General features: G+C 35.0%; 2 protein-coding genes across 2 annotated transcripts in view; one reads left to right on the top strand and one right to left on the bottom strand.

Moving 5' to 3' along the window:
* LOC132547678 (uncharacterized) overlaps positions 1-10,077 on the bottom strand; it is a 37,904-nt gene extending 27,827 nt beyond the window's left edge. Inside the window, exons 1-4 of the mRNA XM_060211468.1 lie at positions 10,066-10,077; positions 9,284-9,867; positions 8,601-9,104; positions 7,989-8,343 (exon numbers count right to left, since the gene is read on the bottom strand). Of these exons, the coding sequence (XP_060067451.1) occupies positions 7,989-8,343; positions 8,601-9,104; positions 9,284-9,867; positions 10,066-10,077 (1,455 nt within the window). The remainder of the gene's footprint in view (positions 1-7,988; positions 8,344-8,600; positions 9,105-9,283; positions 9,868-10,065) is intronic.
* The window catches only part of LOC132547674 (transmembrane protein 135-like), a 165,879-nt gene that overhangs the window by 78,316 nt on the left and 67,100 nt on the right, over positions 1-20,463 (top strand). The window lies entirely within an intron of this gene.

A 20,463-nucleotide genomic window follows, 5' to 3' on the forward strand; every position in this document is an offset into this window, starting at 1 on the left:
ACTTGTAAATTAAAAGGTCACCATTCCTTTTTTCGAGATCCTTGTTAGGTGAAAAAGGTTCCCAGGAAGGCTAGAGATACATCCACTTGTGTTTGGCTTGTGTTTACAGTAAAAACCAAGACATTACTAAACAGTACATTTTGTAGATGATAATGTATCACAGGTTTCACAGATTATGAAGTGTTGGACAGAAATGTTACAATAGTATCTAATCTAGGAAAGGTTTCAGAATTTATGTTCTCATATAAAAGATTTTATTTGATTTTTTTTATTTATCTGTGATTATTCAAGCAGCTTGACAGTTGTGGACAAATTGACAATTTCTGATGAAACATGGATTTTCTCTTTCTGAAATAAAAGAAAATAGAGGGAAAAGGGTGTCTTAGAGACAACTAGAAAGTATGGAATAATGTGAACAAAGGCTGATACAGCATGTGTTTTTCTCTAGTTGACCTGATGATCATATGTTAGCATGGACACTTATTCCTAATTATGGAATTGCCTGACACCAATCCATCTCCTACAGTTGTCATGACGACATTGCTATCAACCCCGCCCCATCACCACAGTGATGTCTCTGTTGGCCATCAGGGGGGATTTGTGTTCTAATGTGTGTAGAAAGGGAAACAAAATATAAAAAAGGTTAGTGTTTCTAATCTGGCCAACAGATGCCATGACTTACACATGCATTTCTCTGTTCTAGACGGTTTACATGGATTAGAGGTTGGCCATCATCTATGTCACTTAGATAATTATAATCATTTTCATAATTTGTGTCAAAAACATTGGAGTAATGGACATTCCACATTAATTATACGATAAACCATCTGGCCCTGATGTGAATAGCTTCACCAACGGTCATTTAGAATCCAAAACAAAAGAAATATAAATCATTTTACGCTCAATTTTCATGTATTCAATTTATCCCAATTTTTACTGCTCTGGGTGTCCTTAACTAATTGCCTCATTATATTGGCCGTTAATAGACAACCATTAATTACTCGTTGCCAAACTGTTTTTGGTACATTTGTATGTAAATATCTTGGCCTGAGAATTTCTTCCAATTTTCATGAGATTGTATCAAATTATTCTCCCAATTTTAATAATGAAGTTGCATTGAATGACATGTGCAATATTTATTTATGTTTACGATAATGTGTAATACGCTTGGCATGATAATCAAAGTTGATTGTGTACATAATGTTTCAATTATCTATCATTGTCCTTTGTATTTAGCATTCACGATAGATGGCTGTTTTTGTTTTTATACAGGCCTTCTATAAAGTAAAACCTCTTGCTGCCTTAATGGACATTTTTAACAGAACAAAGTTTGTGCCAATAAATTAAAACTTTGAGGTGCCAAATTTTCCATGGCTTATATAGTGTACAGATGAACCAACCTGAAATATATTATTTGAAAATCCGTTGTAGAATTTAGTTATCCACTTATTTTCTATATAAAAAAAGAAATAAAGATTTTTAACTTTTTCTAAAGTATCTTTATTTCAAAGCAATCAGAAGAATAACTTATCTATTTGAATATTAAAACAAACAAAAAACAAAAAAAAAAAAACTAAAAAAACTTTAAAAAAAAAAAAAATTAAAATGAATTATATGTATGTTTTGCTTAATGTCCTTTCTGAGTGGGTGAGTGACTACAAGCCCTAGCTAAAATGATGGTTAGTTATATCTTTGTCAATTAGACTCATCCTCACTAGTACTTTCAGAATACATGAATATATGAAAGAAAATATTACAATAATTTTTCCTTTTTTCCGCATCAACTGGGATATTGTAGCATTTCAAATTCAGAAGAGAAATTCTGCGAAAACTGCTTCAACAAAGTTTTCATTACACCAAGAATTTTATAGTCCAAGCGGTACGTCATTCAAAATTATGAGTCATTTCAGTAAGATATAAATTCTGTATTTCAATATTGAATGACATGACAAAATAATTTTGTGTAAGAAGAATGAAATAAATTGTAAGTTATATTTGAATGTCAGAAAATAATTCATGAATAAATTTCATTCTGTTTGATTAGTGGATAAATCTCACGCCTAGTTAAGGAAAAGATTGATGGATCAATGCTGTGATTTTATTTCTACAACTTTCGCAAGATTGAAATAAAGACGAATATTTGTATCCATTTATATTCAACATTACACCATTGTGTATTTTTTGCTCCATCACATTTTATTTATTCGATATTGTGAATGGGCCGGCATTGGTTTGATGGTCCCTAGTGGAGGAGTTTCATCATGTTACCGACACACCAGCCGTCCCGGGGGAAATTGACAACAAATAAATCAACATTAAAAAAACACACACTCAAGCCCCTGAGAAAGTTCTTCACATTGACATTATACAGATAGGTGATGATGTATGTATGTGATAATTGGGAGAAATACTCAATGATACAGCTAGATTTGTATTGATTGAGTTTTCAGCAAGGCAAAACTGATATACTCTGAGCTTTAGATTCAAACCACTGTGGAAGGGAGGTAACTTGTGTTAGAACAAAAATAAATGTTTTCATATAACATGACATATAAAGCAGAGACAGAGTTGATTATTATAAGGGACTGCTGTTTATCAAAGCAGCTGTTTAAATCTTAACCATTTAAATATGTCTATAAGTTTAATAGGAGAATCCAATGTCCTAGACAGAGGTCAGGCCTTGCGACTGACAGGGCTTACATCTTCTGTTATCTGGACCTTAGGGAAGGGTTTTATGGTTTCCGAGGACCTTACAGCTGACTAGGAGTCAAGTTTTCTTTTGTTTTGTTACATCTTACTGCTGACTAGGGTGGAGATTTATGTTGTTTTTCTATTTACATGAACATTTGAAATTGAATGTATCACTGCCAAGTTTTCATGTCCAGACAACCTAGTTATATTGAAATCCTCAGGGAATGAAAAAATACTTCAAATTAACCGGTATAAGCTTTTCTAGCACCCAGGCCTTTCCCACACATTAATGATGAAATAAAGCAGATATATACATTCTTTCTAAGATTTCATAATATTTCACTAGAAACAGCTTAGTAGTTTATTTACAGCTTGCATAAGTTCATATTTTTCATCATATATCAGTTGTTTATGCTTCTTGCTGGATGAAGCCATTTTAAAACACCTGTCGCTCTCTTCTACATACAAAGTTAAACTAAACAAGACATTTGTTCAAATAACAAACACAGTTTATTGATTAATACTCGTAATTTATTTCTTTTGTATCATAATTTTACCTGGGGATTGTACTAGAGATACAGAGGCGTCAAAGTGTGACAACATTGCTCGCAGGTGATGGGGTGGCTTTCATAATAAGCGATGTGGAAACAGTTCATTGGTACTGTTTAGGGCCAGTATTTACCTTTCAAATAATGCAGGATTTTAAGTAAACTGATTTCAAATTGAATGAGGTCAAAATACAAAGACAAAGAAGAAATTTTGACGGATTATTTTTTATTTTCAAATTTACTAGTTTTGTAATATAACTGAGTTCAAATTAAGTGGGTTCAACTGTAACTCTTGTGTGTTTGTGTAGAGGTAGGATGGGTGAACTAAAAAATTCTCACTGTATGTATATCAGGTCATGTCACATCTTAAACAAACTTTATAAATCTCTGAAGATGCCAAGGTCAATACCATCAGTTTTTGTTGTCATAGTTTAGTTAACTATATAGAGTTATGTTGATAGAAAATGTCTCTTTACCAAACTTCATAATCTCTGTATAGGTTATCTGTTTAAGGTCAAGGTCACGATTATGGTGTCCATTACACTTTAAACAAAGAAAACATAAGGCAACCTGTTTTTACAATTAGATATTTTCTTATCCATGTCTGTTTAAAATTTTTAAAAAAAATGAAAATTATTTTTTTTTCTCAAATATTCACAAAATGGGAATTATTCTTAAGAGATAATTTTTGTGTATACTGGATTAATGTTATCAAAACATAAGATTCCAGGCCACTGACATTTAAAGTTTCATGAAAACAGTTTCAGGGAGGGTGGCTAGAAGAATGAAGCTAGTAGTTGTTTTAATCTTTGATTTATATATAGAAGGTTCAGTAAACATATATATTACAGAGAAAGAAATATATAAATCATAATTATAAAGGAAACCGGGACTGGGTTATGACATTTTGACTGTAAGGAAGGTGGGGTTATATTTCAGTTCATATCTGTGAGTTTATAGTGTTGTCTGGAGCCGGCCACATATTAGACTGGGAGATTGAAAGATAGCAGTATTGGAGGAGTAGTTGCTTGTCTTACTCCCTTACTGTACTTGCAGCACCCGTTCATATGTTAAATATGATCCCAGAAGGGTTCATCATCAATCAAGTGCCAGGGTCTGTCATTCTGTCAGAGGGGCTGATACCAGAGCCTGCTTAATCTCAACTGTTTCAATACAACTCTGCAATTTTAGAAGAGTTTCTTACCAAGTTTGTCAACATTGATTCCAAATGCCCAGAAACTCCATAAGTCATTTCAATCTCGGGAAAAATGACATTGTGGAAGTTATTGATGATACATATGGAGATTTGTTCATTTTCCTGTTTTTAATCATCAGCTGCGCCATTTTCAGATAATCATTCTTTCTGTTATGAAGGTCATTGGATGCCAGCTGTAACTTAGGCAGTGGATTGTTTACTTCCATTTGGCTATGAAGATATCAAATTTTTTACTTTATATTAAACATTAAGTCAATCACTGTTTTCATGAAAATGATTGCAATTCCAAGGTTTTTGGTTAGGAAGTAATATCAGTTTTGATTAGGTTGGAGTTTCTTTGACAAATCATGTTTTACTTATTTGATTTGGATCTGTAAAGGCATTACGAATAAACAAAAAAATATTATTGATCAAATTTTACACTTTAGTATAAATCAGTTTGAAAGATGAGTTGGCGATAAGTTATAATTAATCTGATTTTTTTCTACAGTTCTCTTGTTCAAAATCTCGTGTTTATTTACATATGATAGATATAGAGTGTCTGGCCCTGAAGCTCCTTCTCTCAGTGTTGATTTATTTCTTATTCTGATAAACACCCAAACAAATGGATTACTCACTATATCAAATGATATGTTAATAATTTACCAGTTAATTTATTAATGATTTAATCAAGGAAATCTTGCTGGCAGATATCTTAAAGCGGTCAAATTTTCACCTGAATGTAATTTAGCATCACTCAGATAGTTGCATACATGCTTAGTTTTTTATACTAGTTTTAAAACTGTACAGCATATATTAGCAATTGTCACAAACAATTACAGTAGGGATATGTAATTTTGACAGAACCATTACCTTACCAAGCTGTGGAATGTTTCTGAAAGATTTCATTTTAGAGGGTATGGACTTCGTTGGTTGTCTCCCCATCTTTAAAGCATTTCTCCATTAACTTCAATATCCAGGCTTGAAGTTTAGAAAATTAGAAGTTTTTTTGCAGATTAATGCAGAGGTGCCAATCGTGGATGTCAGAATGAAAACAGTGCAGATGTTTAAGGGAGTAGATTGCATCAGGTGGAGCAATGTGTTGATGTACTTATCACACAGCCTGTGTCATATCTGTCTTCTATATACCAGCATGGCCACCTCGCAACACACTTTTTATACTCTTTGCTATTTTGTGAAAGAAGTTATTAATTGGAAAGAAATAGCAGCCAAGTACTTAAAATAGAGAAATATTGCAGAGTGTAATATTCTGTGTGGTATGTGTCCTCAACATTCTGACCTTTGGCCTTAGTTACCTCAAGGATAACTAACATTGATATCAAGGATAATAAAACTTCTACTTTGAATATTGTTTACTTTTGCTGAGGGATAAAAAGGACCAATTTAGGACATTATGGAAATCTTAAAGTGTTAATGGTGATACTTTAAACCTCTTACGTAGTTTTGATAAATGTTACTTTGTCAGAAATAGTAATCCCCACTCTATTAGTGTATAAACATGGATGATATAAAACATCTTAAAATCTAAATAAAGCATGCTTAAAATTTCAATTCAAAGTTTTTATTCCTTTTAGAGTTTAGTGATGATGACTCATGTGTCTTGTCACTGTTGTTTCTTCACCACCTCTAGTCACATCAATAACAGGTCCACTGCATCTCTTAAACATTGCTGGTTATTTACAATTTTGGAGACAATTTTTTTCTCTCAAATGACTCATTTGATGAATATTGAAGCAAGAACATATAAATTCTAGTAAAGGATGATAGTGTTCAAAGTGTTTGACACTAATATGCAGCCTGGTTTGGGAATTTAGGACTGAAATCCTGTATGGAGAAAGAAACAAGCTAGAGCAATCTGCTGTAAATAGTGATTATTTTTATTACCCTGCTTAGGAAACATTTTCCCTAGAATTAGAATTTGTGGAAAGGTCAGCATACTATTTATTGACATTTGCACAATATTTGACCTTACAGTCTGTAAATATGTTCTCCATGTAAAGTTTATACAAAGTATTAAAACATTTAGGTAAAGATAATGTGGCAAAAAATTGATAAGAACATTGAAAATGATCAGAACTGGTTTTACCATATTTGTGATATTTGTGGAATCCTTTATTCTGTCAATTAAGGTTTGGATTCAGATTTTATCTCAGATACAAACTTTGTACCCTAGCTAGTGCTTTTATGGGGACAAGGTTTAAGTTTAATGCAAATTTATATGGTAGATGTGTCATGGTGAGTTGAAATCAGAAATTTAACATCAGAACTAAAGAATGTTTTCACTTTTAAAAGTAGGGTATGAATTGGTGTGAAGTTTGTCAATGTCTGATTGGTTATTGGCTGATTGATGTTGTTGTGTTTGTACCATATGTTTTGTTCTGTTGCTTGGTAACTGGTAGAAGCTTGTCATCTTGCAGCGGATTTAAGAATGACTACAATCACAATAATTCATGTGATTCGGCTGTGATATCATGCACTCCCTATTGAAATGGGATGCCTTATGCATCTGAATGACTGCTTTCTGAAGAAATTACCATAAAATACAAATAGATTTGAAGATAGACCTGGGTTTCCAGGAAAACCTTCAGCCGAGCTAATTCCAGTAATAAGACTGTGATATCAGCTTGCATTAAGCACCCCAGCAATTTGAATACCATGTGGACTGTTCAAATTTCGTGTGTTACATAGCATGTTTAATCTATATACAATTCTGTCAATTGTGTGCAATTAACAGTGTGGTAATTACGTAAAGCTGATATTTGCTAAGTCATAAAGTTGCTCAGCCTTCTCTTACCAACCAGAAAATACAATCCATCGAAGTACTGTTTAAGTGTGTTTGCTTCCTGGCCAAAGGAAAGGCGGGCAGTAACTGGAGGAGATGCTAAAAGCTTGCTCATCCTATAAATGCATTTAAGATGACTTTACAATCATGTTTCAGGTCCAAAATTTTGTTTTTGAGAAGCTAATTAGGTAGTTCAATGAATCTTGACATTTGTATGTTTTACTTCATCAGAGCTTGATTGAATGAATATCTTCAAAAGTCTTGGTATGTAATTAGATAAAAAATGTAAATTGTAAACTTAGTGAAATATCTAAAAAAAAAAGGAAACAAAGATGGTAAAAACATTAAAATTCCATTTTGTTTTCTTATATACTGCATGTTAGCTTGGCCAGACTGATCTTGTTTAAGTACTAGCCCATGACTAAATCTGCCACTAGTAGACTTGTAAAGATTTGATACCAACTTGGACAAGTAAGCAGTTATAGAAATTATTTGGTGAAAGGCACTCAGAATTTCAGCAAAAATTGCCTAAAAATAATTGTTCTCATATTATTGTTCCCCCAATTAAAATATTGTGAAAATGATTTTTTTCTTTTATAGATTAGAAGTGTAAAAACATCCTTCTAAATACCAGTAGGTGGTAATACTTTCTGTACTGTATGGTAAGGTGTGGATTTACCACTGGTCTGTACTGTATTCTAATGTGTGGATTTACCACTGGTCTGTACTGTATCATAATGTGTGGATTTACCACTAGTCTGTACTGTATGGTAATGTGTAGATTTACCACTGGTCTGTACTGTATCATAATGTGTGGATTTACCACTGGTCTGTACTGTATGGTAATGTGTAGATTTATCACTGGTCTGTACTGTATGGTTATGTGTAGATTTACCACTGGTCTGTACTGTATGGTAATGTGTGGATTTACCACTGTTCTGTACTTTATGGTAATATGTAGATTTACCACTGGTCTGTACTGTATCATAATGTGTGGATTTACCACTGGTCTGTACTGTATGGTAATGTGTGGATTTACCATTGGTTTGTACTGTATGGTAATGTGTAGATTTACCACTGGTCTGTACTGTATCATAATGTGTGGACTTACCACCGGTCTGTACTGTATGGTATTGTGTAGATTTACCACTGGTCTGTACTGTATCTCAAAGTGTAGATTTACCACTAGTCTGTACTGTATGGTAATGTGTGGATTTACCACTGGTCTGTACTGTATTCTAATGTGTGGATTTACCACTGGTCTGTACTGTATGGTAATGTGTAGATTTACCACTGGTCTGTACTGTATGGTAATGTGTAGATTTACCACTGGTCTGTACTGTATGGTGATGTGTAGATTAACACTGGTCTGTACTGTATGGTAATGTGTAGATTTACCACTGGTCTGTACTGTATGGTAATGTTTAGATTTACCACTGGTCTGTACTGTATGGTAATGTGTAGATTTACCACTTGTCTATACTGTATGGTAATGTGTAGATTTACCACTGGTGTGTACTGTATGGTAATGTTTAGATTTACCACTGGTCTGTACTGTATGGTAATGTGTAGATTTACCACTGGTCTGTACTGTATCACATTGTGTAGATTTACCACTGGTCTGTACTGTATCATAATGTGTGGATTTACCACTGTTCTGTACTGTATGGTAATTTGTAGATTTACCACTGGTCTGTACTGTATCATAATGTGTAGATTTACCACTGGTCTGTACTGTATGGTTAGGTGTGGATTTACCACTGGTCTGTACTGTATGGTAATGTGTAGATTTACCACTGGTCTGTACTGTATGGTAATGTGTAGATTTACCACTGGTCTGTACTGTATGGTGATGTGTAGATTAACACTGGTCTGTACTGTATGGTAATGTGTAGATTTACCACTGGTCTGTACTGTATGGTAATGTTTAGATTTACCACTGGTCTGTACTGTATGGTAATGTGTAGATTTACCACTTGTCTATACTGTATGGTAATGTGTAGATTTACCACTGGTGTGTACTGTATGGTAATGTTTAGATTTAACACTGGTCTGTACTGTATGGTAATGTGTAGATTTACCACTGGTCTGTACTGTATCACATTGTGTAGATTTACCACTGGTCTGTACTGTATCATAATGTGTGGATTTACCACTGGTCTGTACTGTATGGTAATTTGTAGATTTACCACTGGTCTGTACTGTATCATAATGTGTAGATTTACCACTGGTCTGTACTGTATGGTTAGGTGTGGATTTACCACTGGTCTGTACTGTATGGTAATGTGTAGATTTACCACTGGCCTGTACTGTATCACAATGTGTAGATTTACCACTGGTCTGTACTGTATGGTAATGTGTAGATTTACCACTGGTCTGTACTGTATCACAATGTGTAGATTTACCACTGGTCTGTACTGTATGGTAATGTGTAGATTTACCACTGGTCTGTACTGTATCATAATGTGTAGATTTACCACTGGTCTGTACTGTATGGTTAGGTGTGGATTTACCACTGGTCTGTACTGTATGGTAATGTGTAGATTTACCACTGGTCTGTACTGTATCACAATGTGTAGATTTACCACTGGTCTGTACTGTATTCTAATGTGTTTGAGGAAGAAGTGTTGCTACCAAAGATGATTACATTAAGAAAAGATTGTAACTACCATACTTACATTGCTCCTATTTGGCTAGTGATATTTCTGATAAAAAATATACAATATTATATCTATAATGGATCTCTGGAATCAAAAGATCATTTATAAGCTTGTATAGAATGGGAGTTTTAGCATACAGTCGTAGGATCTAGAAAGCTTTAAACCTACCATAAATAGCATTAGTATTACGCAGCAGACATGACACTAATCGTCCAGTCATGGGTCACAATCTCATTGACTTCTGCTCATAGCAGTAAAATTGACATCTGAGATATTTAAAGAAAAAAGAAAAGAAAAAAGAAAGTACATTAACATTATATATAAAAAGTTTTTTTCGAAATTAACTAAGTCTATGAAATAGCTCAGTAAGGGGGAAATTTAAGCGTGAAAATTTGAGATAAACTACAATTAATGCACTTCCAAGCCACAAGTATAAATGGTGTTGGAGATTGAATTATAAAGATAGAGAACTTGTAGACGTTGTGACTTCCTGGTAATTGTTTACAATATTACAGGAAAAAAAAGACATGCCTATATCAACAATTAAATTATAATATCTGTTTTATTTTAGCAGGTCAATTAACTCATGTTATATCCAGGGATATCAGGAATTGTTACCAAGGTGTGTCATTTTGAAAAGGAAGTCATTTGTTAGGTAAATTGGATGGAAATCAAGTGGTTTGCATGCAGTCTGTATTTTTGTGTTTTTTATAACACACTTGTGAATATCATCTTTCAATACAAATTTAAAATGAGTTAAAATAATCTGAAAAATGAATTAAACTACTCAATACAGCTGTTTGATCCTTCTATCACTTGGTAGCGATTCTCAGGACCTAGATTCTGAAATCTAGAGGAAGTGCTAACAGAAATATGTGTTTTTTCAGATTGAACAGTTCATTTCTAGGAGAACCATATCAACAGTTGGTGTAGCCTAACTTTTAAGGAAAATATCCTTATAAGTATTCAAAAGCATTACCATAAGAAAAATTGATATGGTTGGTTTGGCCTAACACTTTTTGAAAAGATCTGTGATATTTGATTCCTTTTTCTTTACTGGTATTTAGGGTGTTATGATAAAAGTGACATGGTAAGATGAAACAATCTGGAAAGGCAGATGTGTGTGTCCTTGTATTATAGTGAGGGCTATAAGTACAGGAATGTATGAAAGAGAAATGAGAAACAATGAAATAGTTGGTAGACAATTATGATGTGTGATGGATCATTCTTGGGGTTAGTGTAGAGAACAAGAAGGATTAGTTGGCACTCAAGCTCTGGCTGGTCAGACAATTACTAAAATGCAAGAAATGTTACCAAGACAAAAACCAATTCCATGTTGTTTAACTTTTTATCCTTTCCTTTTAATCACGCTTCGATTGAGTTCTTCCTGGGCCAGATGTGTACAGATAATTGAAGTCTTTGTATATAGTTTTTGCCTTCAAGGGGAAAAGCGAAAATAAAACCATTTGACTTGATAGAGCCAGAAAGCCTGATGTGAATTACATTTATAATGAGATTTTTGATTACATTCTGTACAGTTAATAATACAAATGACAAATGTCAAGCGTTACCCGGAGATCTGGTAGAACATAACAGATCTTATAACATGATCATAATGTCAAGCACAACATTCACGTTTCTAGATACTCTTACATTTGATGGCAATATTACTCCTGTGTAAACTATCATGTTTACTTTTTCATTAACTCCGAAATTTATATGTCAAGCAGTCTGTAGATGTGCAGGTGAACACCTATTACAGGGGTTACATTTTGTACAAAATAGATACATTTTTGTATCTTGATATTGAAAAATAAATTGGATTTCAGGTAACGGCTTACATTTCCAGTTAAATGTATATCTAATCAAGTCTTCTTTTCTTTGAATGTGTATCTGACCAAGTTTACTTCTAGTTAAATGTATATCTGACCATGTCTACTTCCAGTTAAATGTATATCTGACCAAGTCTGCTTCTAGTTAAATGTATATCTGACCATGTCTACTTCTAGTTAAATGTATATCTGTCTGAGTTTACTTCCAGTTAAATGTGTATCTGACCGAGTTTACTTCCAGTTAAATGTGTATCTGACCGAGTTACTTCCAGTTAAATGTATATCTGTCTGAGTTTACTTCCAGTTAAATGTATATCTGACCAAGTCTACTTCTAGTTAAATGTACATCTGACCATGTCTACTTCTAGTTAAATGTGTATCTGACCGAGTTACTTCCAGTTAAATGTGTATCTGACCGAGTTACTTCCAGTTAAATGTATATCTGGCTGAGTTAACATCCAGTTAGATAATATATCTAGGCAATTCTATTTCTTTCTGTATCTGAACAAGCCTATTTTCAGTTAAACATGATCAGTGTTTGATTGTTTTTAAGGAAAGATGTTGTGTACTTAAGTGAGATAAATTAAATGAATGTAACTCTAAAGTGTTCACATCAGATTGTTATTGATATGTCTAACTGATTTCTATCAGAAACGGATTATACAATAACTCTTGCTGTTCATACCTGAAGGAATTGATAACTGCCACAAATTAAAAATGAAATTTTGTAATGAGTTGAAATATTGAAATATGCCCAAGACCAATTATGATTTACCTGTCTTTGTGTATAGGCAGGTACTCAATACCTGATGTGATTTACCTGTCTCTATATATGGGAGATATACCCAATACCTGATGTGATTTACCTGTCTCTATATATGGGAGATATACCCAATACCTGGTGTGATTTACCTGTCTCTATATATGGGAGATATACCCAATACCTGGTGTGATTTACCTGTCTCTATATATGGGAGATATACTCAATACCTAGTGTGATTTACCTGTCTCTAGATAAGATATAAACAAGACCTGGTGTGATTTACCTGTCTCTATATATGGGAGATATACCCAATACCTGGTGTGATTTACCTGTCTCTATATCTGGGAGATATAAACAAGACCTGGTGTGATTTACCTGTCTCTATATATGGGAGATATACCCAATACCTGGTGTGATTTACCTGTCTCTATATATTGAAGATATACCCTATTTACCGGTCAGTTTGCTGGGCTCAATGACTTGTTCCTCCAGAGTCCTGTGAGGTATATAGTTTTCTTTGTATGCACCTTTACTCCCCAATTTAGAGATGTTATCATAACTTGTTGTATTGTAGTAGTGAAACTGTCAGACTAACCCGCCATCAGAGCAGACTGACACATTCCATTTGTCACACTCCTCTAATCCTAATTCTTTGTAATATTTTATACCTAACATTCTCCAGATATTTAAAGAAATATATGTTTGACTTATTACCTTGTAGGCAATACACAAACAGCCAAGATGGTGTTGTTTTGATGATAGGTGAAAAATAAACCATTTCTACCAGAAACAAATAATTTCTATGAAGCACAATTGTTTTAACATTTTATTGTCTGAAGTAAGAGCTACTTTACTTTAGTTGCAGGATATATAGAAATTCTTTTTGCGGGTCAGCTCAATGAATTTGATTCTAAGGTTCTATCTGTTTATATGCAGTCTGAAGGAGAGGTTGTGGGGTTGGATTTGTATTTGCTGTGCTTCGCTCCATGATTATTTTCCTTGTATTTCCATGTAATGATGAGATGACAGGACAGGCTATTTCTGTAAATGGTGAGATGACAAGAGAGGCTATTTCTGTAAATGATGAGATGACAGGTCAGGCTATTTCTGTATAATGGTGAGGTGACAGGTCAGGCTATTTCTGTATAATGGTGAGATGACAGGTCAGGCTATTTCTGTATAATGATGAGATGACAGGTCAGGCTATTTCTGTATAATGGTGAGATGACAGGTCAGGCTATTTCTGTATAATGATGAGATGACAGGTCAGGCTATTTCTGTATAATGGTGAGATGACGGGTCAGGCTATTTCTGTATAATGATGAGATGACAGGTCAGGCTATTTCTGTATAATGGTGAGATGACGGGACAGGCTATTTCTGTAAATGATGAGATGACAGGTCAGGCTATTTCTGTAAATGGTGAGATGACAGGTCAGGCTATTTCTGTAAATGGTGAGATGACCGGAGAGGCTATTTCTGTATAATGATGAGGTGACAGGTCAGGCTATTTCTGTATAATGATGAGATGACAGGTCAGGCTATTTCTGTATAATGGTAAGGTGACAGGTCAGGCTATTTCTGTATAATGGTGAGGTGACAGGTCAGGCTATTTCTGTAAATGATGAGATGACAGGTCAGGCTATTTCTGTATAATGGTGAGGTGACAGGTCAGACTATTTCTGTAAATGATGAGATGACAGGTCAGGCTATTTCTGTATAATGGTGAGGTGACAGGTCAGACTATTTCTGTAAATGATGAGATGACAGGACAGGCTATTTCCATGTAATGATGAGATGACAGGACAGGCAATTTCTGTATAATGGTGAGATGACGGGACAGGCTATTTCTGTAAATGGTGAGATGACAAGAGAGGCTATTTCTGTAAATGGTGAGATGACAGGACAGGCAATTTCTGTATTATAATGAGATGACAGGACAGGCAATTTCTGTAAATGGTGAGATGACAGGACAGGCAATTTCTGTATAATGGTGAGATGACGGGACAGGCTATTTCTGTAAATGGTGAGATGACAGGTCAGGCTATTTCTGTATAATGGTGAGATGACAGGTCAGGCTATTTCTGTATTATAATGAGATGACAGGTCAGGCTATTTCTGTAAATGATGAGATGACAGGAGAGGCTATTTCTGTATAATGATGAGATGACGGGACAGGCATAATGTAAATGGTGAGATGACAAGAGAGGCTATTTCTGTAAATGTTGAGATGACAGGACAGGCTATTTCTGTGAATGATGAGATGACAAGAGAGGCTATTTCTGTAAATGGTGAGATGACAGGACAGGCTATTTCTGTAAATGGTGAGATGACAAGAGAGGCTATTTCTGTAAATGTTGAGATGACAGGACAGGCTATTTCTGTGAATGATGAGATGACAAGAGAGGCTATTTCTGTAAATGGTGAGATGACAGGACAGGCTATTTCTGTGAAGATGAGGCAGGCTATTTCTGTAAATGACAGGACAGGCTATTTCTGTAAATGGTGAGATGAGGATTTCTGTAAACAGGTCAGGCTATTTCTGTATAATGATGAGATGACTGGTCAGGCTATTTCTGTAAGGCTATTTCTGTGAATGATGAGATGACAAGAGAGGCTATTTCTGTAAATGGTGAGATGACAGGACAGGCTATTTCTGTAAATGGTGAGATGACAAGAGAGGCTATTTCTGTATAATGGTGAGATGACAGGTCAGGCTATTTCTGTATAATGATGAGATGACAGGTCAGGCTATTTCTGTATAATGATGAGATGACCGGAGAGGCAATTTCTGTATAATGATGAGATGACAGGTCAGGCTATTTCTGTATAATGATGAGATGACTGGAGAGGCAATTTCTGTATAATGATGAGATGACTGGAGAGGCAATTTCTGTATAATGATGAGGTGACAGGTCAGGCTATTTCTGTATTATAATGAGATGACAGGTCAGGCTATTTCTGTATAATGATGAGATGACAGGTCAGGCTATTTCTGTAAATGGTGAGATGACAGGTCAGACTATTTTGTATTATGATGAGGTGACACACTCTTTCTGTATAATGGTGAAGTGATGCACTGTTTCTATATCATGATGAAGTGAGAGAACAGGCCGCTTGGGATTTTGGATGTATTAAGGGTTACAAGTTCTAGTTAATTGTGCAATGTAATCGCAATCATCTTTAGCTTCCTTGTCACTCAAACTGCTAAATATTTAGAGATGTTTCAGTGAGTGTTAAAGATTTGTAAATGGAAGAAGACAGAAGAAAATAATCATGGCATTGGGTGAGGAATTAGAATCCCAGAACAGACGAGATGTAAAACTTGATGTATCAACTGTTTAGGGTCAAAGTAGACAAGTTTAGGTTGGATTAATTGAAATAAAGAGGTTTTTGTGACTGAGGTGGGTGGTCTGTTGGGACTGAGGTAAGTTTTGATGGTTATGTTTGTGACTGTGATCCATCACCATGCCGACTGTATCTGGTCCCTGCCAAACAGACTTGGTCTGTGTCTAGTAGAGAAGTCCATCTCCTCTACCTCACTGTCTCACTGCTTGTTGTTCTGTAATTTGGTTTGAAGTACCATTTAATACGCTTATGAAGAAGAAATGTTCAAATGCTATTTTGACTTAATAGTCCTTAAAATGTTCAGATTTTGGCTCAAGATGTAAAGCTTTGTTTTCTCAAATAGCCTAAAGATTTTCCTAACCTGCTGATTTTGCTGTAAGAGATACAGGAGAGTTTATTGGTATCAAAACTTTAAAATGATCTAAACTGTAGTGATCATTTTATTGATTCTACATAAAACACCAGTATGATTTTAGAGAAATGCGGCAAATTATTTTAGGCATTCATATCATGTGTGTTACATTTGCTTTTGTTTTCAATTGATCTAGGTTTTTTTCTGCATAAGTTTTCTACTATTCAATAAATTTAGTCCCTAAGTCAGCACAGAACTCTAGTTACTGAGAAGGGAAAATAACTTGTTGGTACGGAATTATCTCAAGTTAATACATTATGGTGGCCTCCCTGCTGTAGGTCATAAGTACTTTAATCCAGATCAGTAATTCTATAGATGTATGGGTACTTGTTTGACAGAACTACTTACTATTGTAGGGTTTCAAGTGCAAATCACGAGTCTAACTAGCTGTGTGGTAAGGCTGGCTAGTACACCTGGAACAAAACCATGTTCTTTCCTGGAGGTTTACTGATGATGTTTGGCTCACAGAAGGGAGTGAGAGATAGACAGTAGAGGGGAGAGATACAGGGGTGAAGGAATGGGGGTAACTAGGTTGGGATGTGAGGCTTCAGGTCATTGTGGTATTATAGAAGTATTATGGCAGGTCATTTATCATATCTCTATAGTCATATGTGCTTTCTAAATCAAGCAAAATGACATGTTGTATAGATCATCTATACATTACATCAGCTCAAACTTACCCATATATATTACTACTGAACATGTCTATTAACATAGTCACTCATTGACCATGTAGCCGGTGTTTGTCACTCATTGACCATGTAGCTGGTGTTTGTCACTCATTGACCATGTAGCCGGTGTTTGTCACTCATTGACCATGTAGCCGGTGTTTGTCACTTCTTCACTAAATCAATATTATTAGCTCACTGACCATGTAACCAGTGTTGGTCACTCATTGACCAGACAAACAGTTGCCCTAGCATTGGTTCACTGACCATGTAACCAGTGTTGGTCACTCATTGACCAGACAAACAGTTGCCCTAGCATTGGTTCACTGACCATGTAACCAGTGTTGGTCACTCATTGACCAGACAAACAGTTGCCCTATCATTGGTTCACTGACCATGTAACCAGTGTTGGTCACTCATTGACCAGACAAACAGTTGCCCTAGCATTGGTTCACTGACCATGTAACCAGTGTTGGTCACTCATTGACCAGACAAACAGTTGCCCTAGCATTGGTTCACTGACCATGTAACCAGTGTTGGTCACTCATTGACCAGACAAACAGTTGCCCTATCATTGGTTCACTGACCATGTAACCAGTGTTGGTCACTCATTGACCAGACAAACAGTTGCCCTAGCATTGGTTCACTGACCATGTAACCAGTGTTGGTCACTCATTGACCAGACAAACAGTTGCCCTAGCATTGGTTCACTGACCATGTAACCAGTGTTGGTCACTCATTGACCAGACAAACAGTTGCCCTATCATTGGTTCACTGACCATGTAACCAGTGTTGGTCACTCATTGACCAGACAAACAGTTGCCCTATCATTGGTTCACTGACCATGTAACCAGTGTTGGTCACTCATTGACCAGACAAACAGTTGCCCTAGCATTGGTTCACTGACCATGTAACCAGTGTTGGTCACTCATTGACCAGACAAACAGTTGCCCTATCATTGGTTCACTGACCATGTAACCAGTGTTGGTCACTCATTGACCAGACAAACAGTTGCCCTAGCATTGGTTCACTGACCATGTAACCAGTGTTGGTCACTCATTGACCAGACAAACAGTTGCCCTAGCATTGGTTTACTGGCCATGTAACCAGTGTTGGTCACTCATTGACCAGACAAACAGTTGCGCTTTCGTTACTTCAATGACCATGTAGGTGTTGTTACATAGTCACTCATTGACTTTTCGACTGTGGTCACTAATTTTTGCCATTTCACTTTGAACAGTTGTCAAGCTAATGTTCTAGTTATACCTTTGGCTATGGAGAATTTTTCCATTTAAATATAGTTTCTGTTACCATAGAAACATAGAACTTGATTAATACCTTTTGCTCTGCAGAAGTTCATATTTCAGCATGATATTTTTTTGTTACTAAGGAAACAGGCAATACTACATTTTTTTCTATTTCCAGAGTAAAATGTCATAACCTTTCTAGGTAGCCACTGATCATTCTCACACTCTGTTGGTTCATTTTGTGATGGAGGAGTTTTCAGTTTTTCTTATTACTGTGGGACAGATTAGAAACAGATAAGTAACATGGCAAATTTCATGGTTTCCAGAGCATGGAAACAAAATTGTTCAAGAGCTACTGAGACTTTTTTTACACTTTATTTGTACAAGCTAGATAGCACTTTCTTGGTACATTTTGCTAGTTCAGGAGTTTTCATTTTGGATCTTTTTCTTTTTCTGTGGGCTGTCAAAATTGGCATTAATTATTGGCAAATTTATCAAATTTGTTTATATCCCATGATAAATAATATAAAGGTTACTGATTATATAATTATTTCTTTAATAAATGATGCCTTACCATACATATAGAAAGTTAAAAGTAACAAATGATGCCAAACCATACTCAAAGACGTCAAAAGTAACAAATGATGCCAAACCATACTCAAAGACGTCAAAAGTAACAAATGATGCCAAACCATACTCAAAGACGTCAAAAGTAACAAATGATGCCTAACCATACTCAAAGACGTCAAAAGTAACAAATGATGCCAAACCATACTCAAAGACGTCAAAAGTAACAAATGATGCCAAACCATACTCAAAGACGTCAAAAGTAACAAATGATGCCTAACCATACTCAAAGACGTCAAAAGTAACAAATGATGCCAAACCATACTCAAAGACGTCAAAAGTAACAAATGATGCCAAACCATACTCAAAGACGTCAAAAGTAACAAATGATGCCAAACCATACTCAAAGACGTCAAAAGTAACAAATGATGCCTAACCATACTCAAAGACGTCAAAAGTAACAAATGATGCCAAAACATACTCAAAGACGTCAAAAGTAACAAATGATGCCAAACCATACTCAAAGACTTCAAAAGTAACAAATGATGCCTAACCATACTCAAAGACGTCAAAAGTAACAAATGATGCCAAACCATACTCAAAGACGTCAAAAGTAACAAATGATCTACATCAGAATATCAGTTACAGTAGTGGATTGGAGTTGATACCTGTGTAATATAAACATATATATATATATATATATGTGTTTGAGTGTGTATATTCAAATATAACAGCTGAATTCTTAGTGTCCGGTGAAATATATAAGAATAACTTAAAACAACATGTTGAATTAAGCATTAGCGCTTCATTCCCGAGTCTTCATGATGCTTAATAAGTTGCCTAGATACAATGTCTGTGACGTAATAACAAGAGTGATTGTAGTAAGATATATGATATAATAAGAATAATCACTCTTGTTGTTACACCACAGACACTGTACCTAGGCAATTTATTAAGCATCATGAAGATTCAGGAATGAAAGTGCTAATGCTTAATTTGACATGTTGTTTTAAGTTATTCTAATATATATATAGATAATTGTGTGAATTTCTTTTAAACAGGGGAGTGCAGGGATAATGTCATGCTTGGCGTTATTGTCTTTATTTCATGGTATTTTTCGTGTACTAATATAGAACTATACCATATATAGATATCTCTGAGCTACATATGGATCGGATGCATTAGACACTCGTTCTTTGGCAGAATCCTGCTGCTGACACCGAATTCTGAAAAAATGAGCTTGAGCATCGCCCCTGATTGAAATGGGGACAGCATTCTTGAACCCTATTCTATCAATACTCATTTACATAATAACATGCTTTTGAAGGTTTCCAGTTCAATCCATGCAAAATTCATTCCAAAAAACATGAGTCAAGTTGAGCTTTTAGTGTAATGGTGATTGTTTTTTATTTCCAAGTGTCAGGTTGTGTTATTTTAAAACAGTAAAAAGATATAATTATAATCCATTGTAATGATTCTGGTTAGGAACCAAACTCGAGCCTGCTGTTTCCCTCACCATACAAAACTGAAACAATCTGCATTAATTAAGATTCCTAAAAATTTGCATCTTTTAGTGCTTAAATAGGACACAAGCTTTTTCAGAAAACGAGATTGTGATTAATTCATGACTACTTAACTGCTATCAGATCAGTAATATACGACAACAACAGTTTGTATAAATATTCACTTGGGAACATTTTTAAGCTCTTTACATTCTAACAAACTTCCTG

Source organism: Ylistrum balloti, unplaced genomic scaffold (assembly GCF_031769215.1).
Source record: "Ylistrum balloti isolate Yb309-2 unplaced genomic scaffold, AGI_CSIRO_Ybal_v1 Utg369972, whole genome shotgun sequence".
Lineage (NCBI taxonomy): Eukaryota > Metazoa > Mollusca > Bivalvia > Pectinida > Pectinidae > Ylistrum > Ylistrum balloti.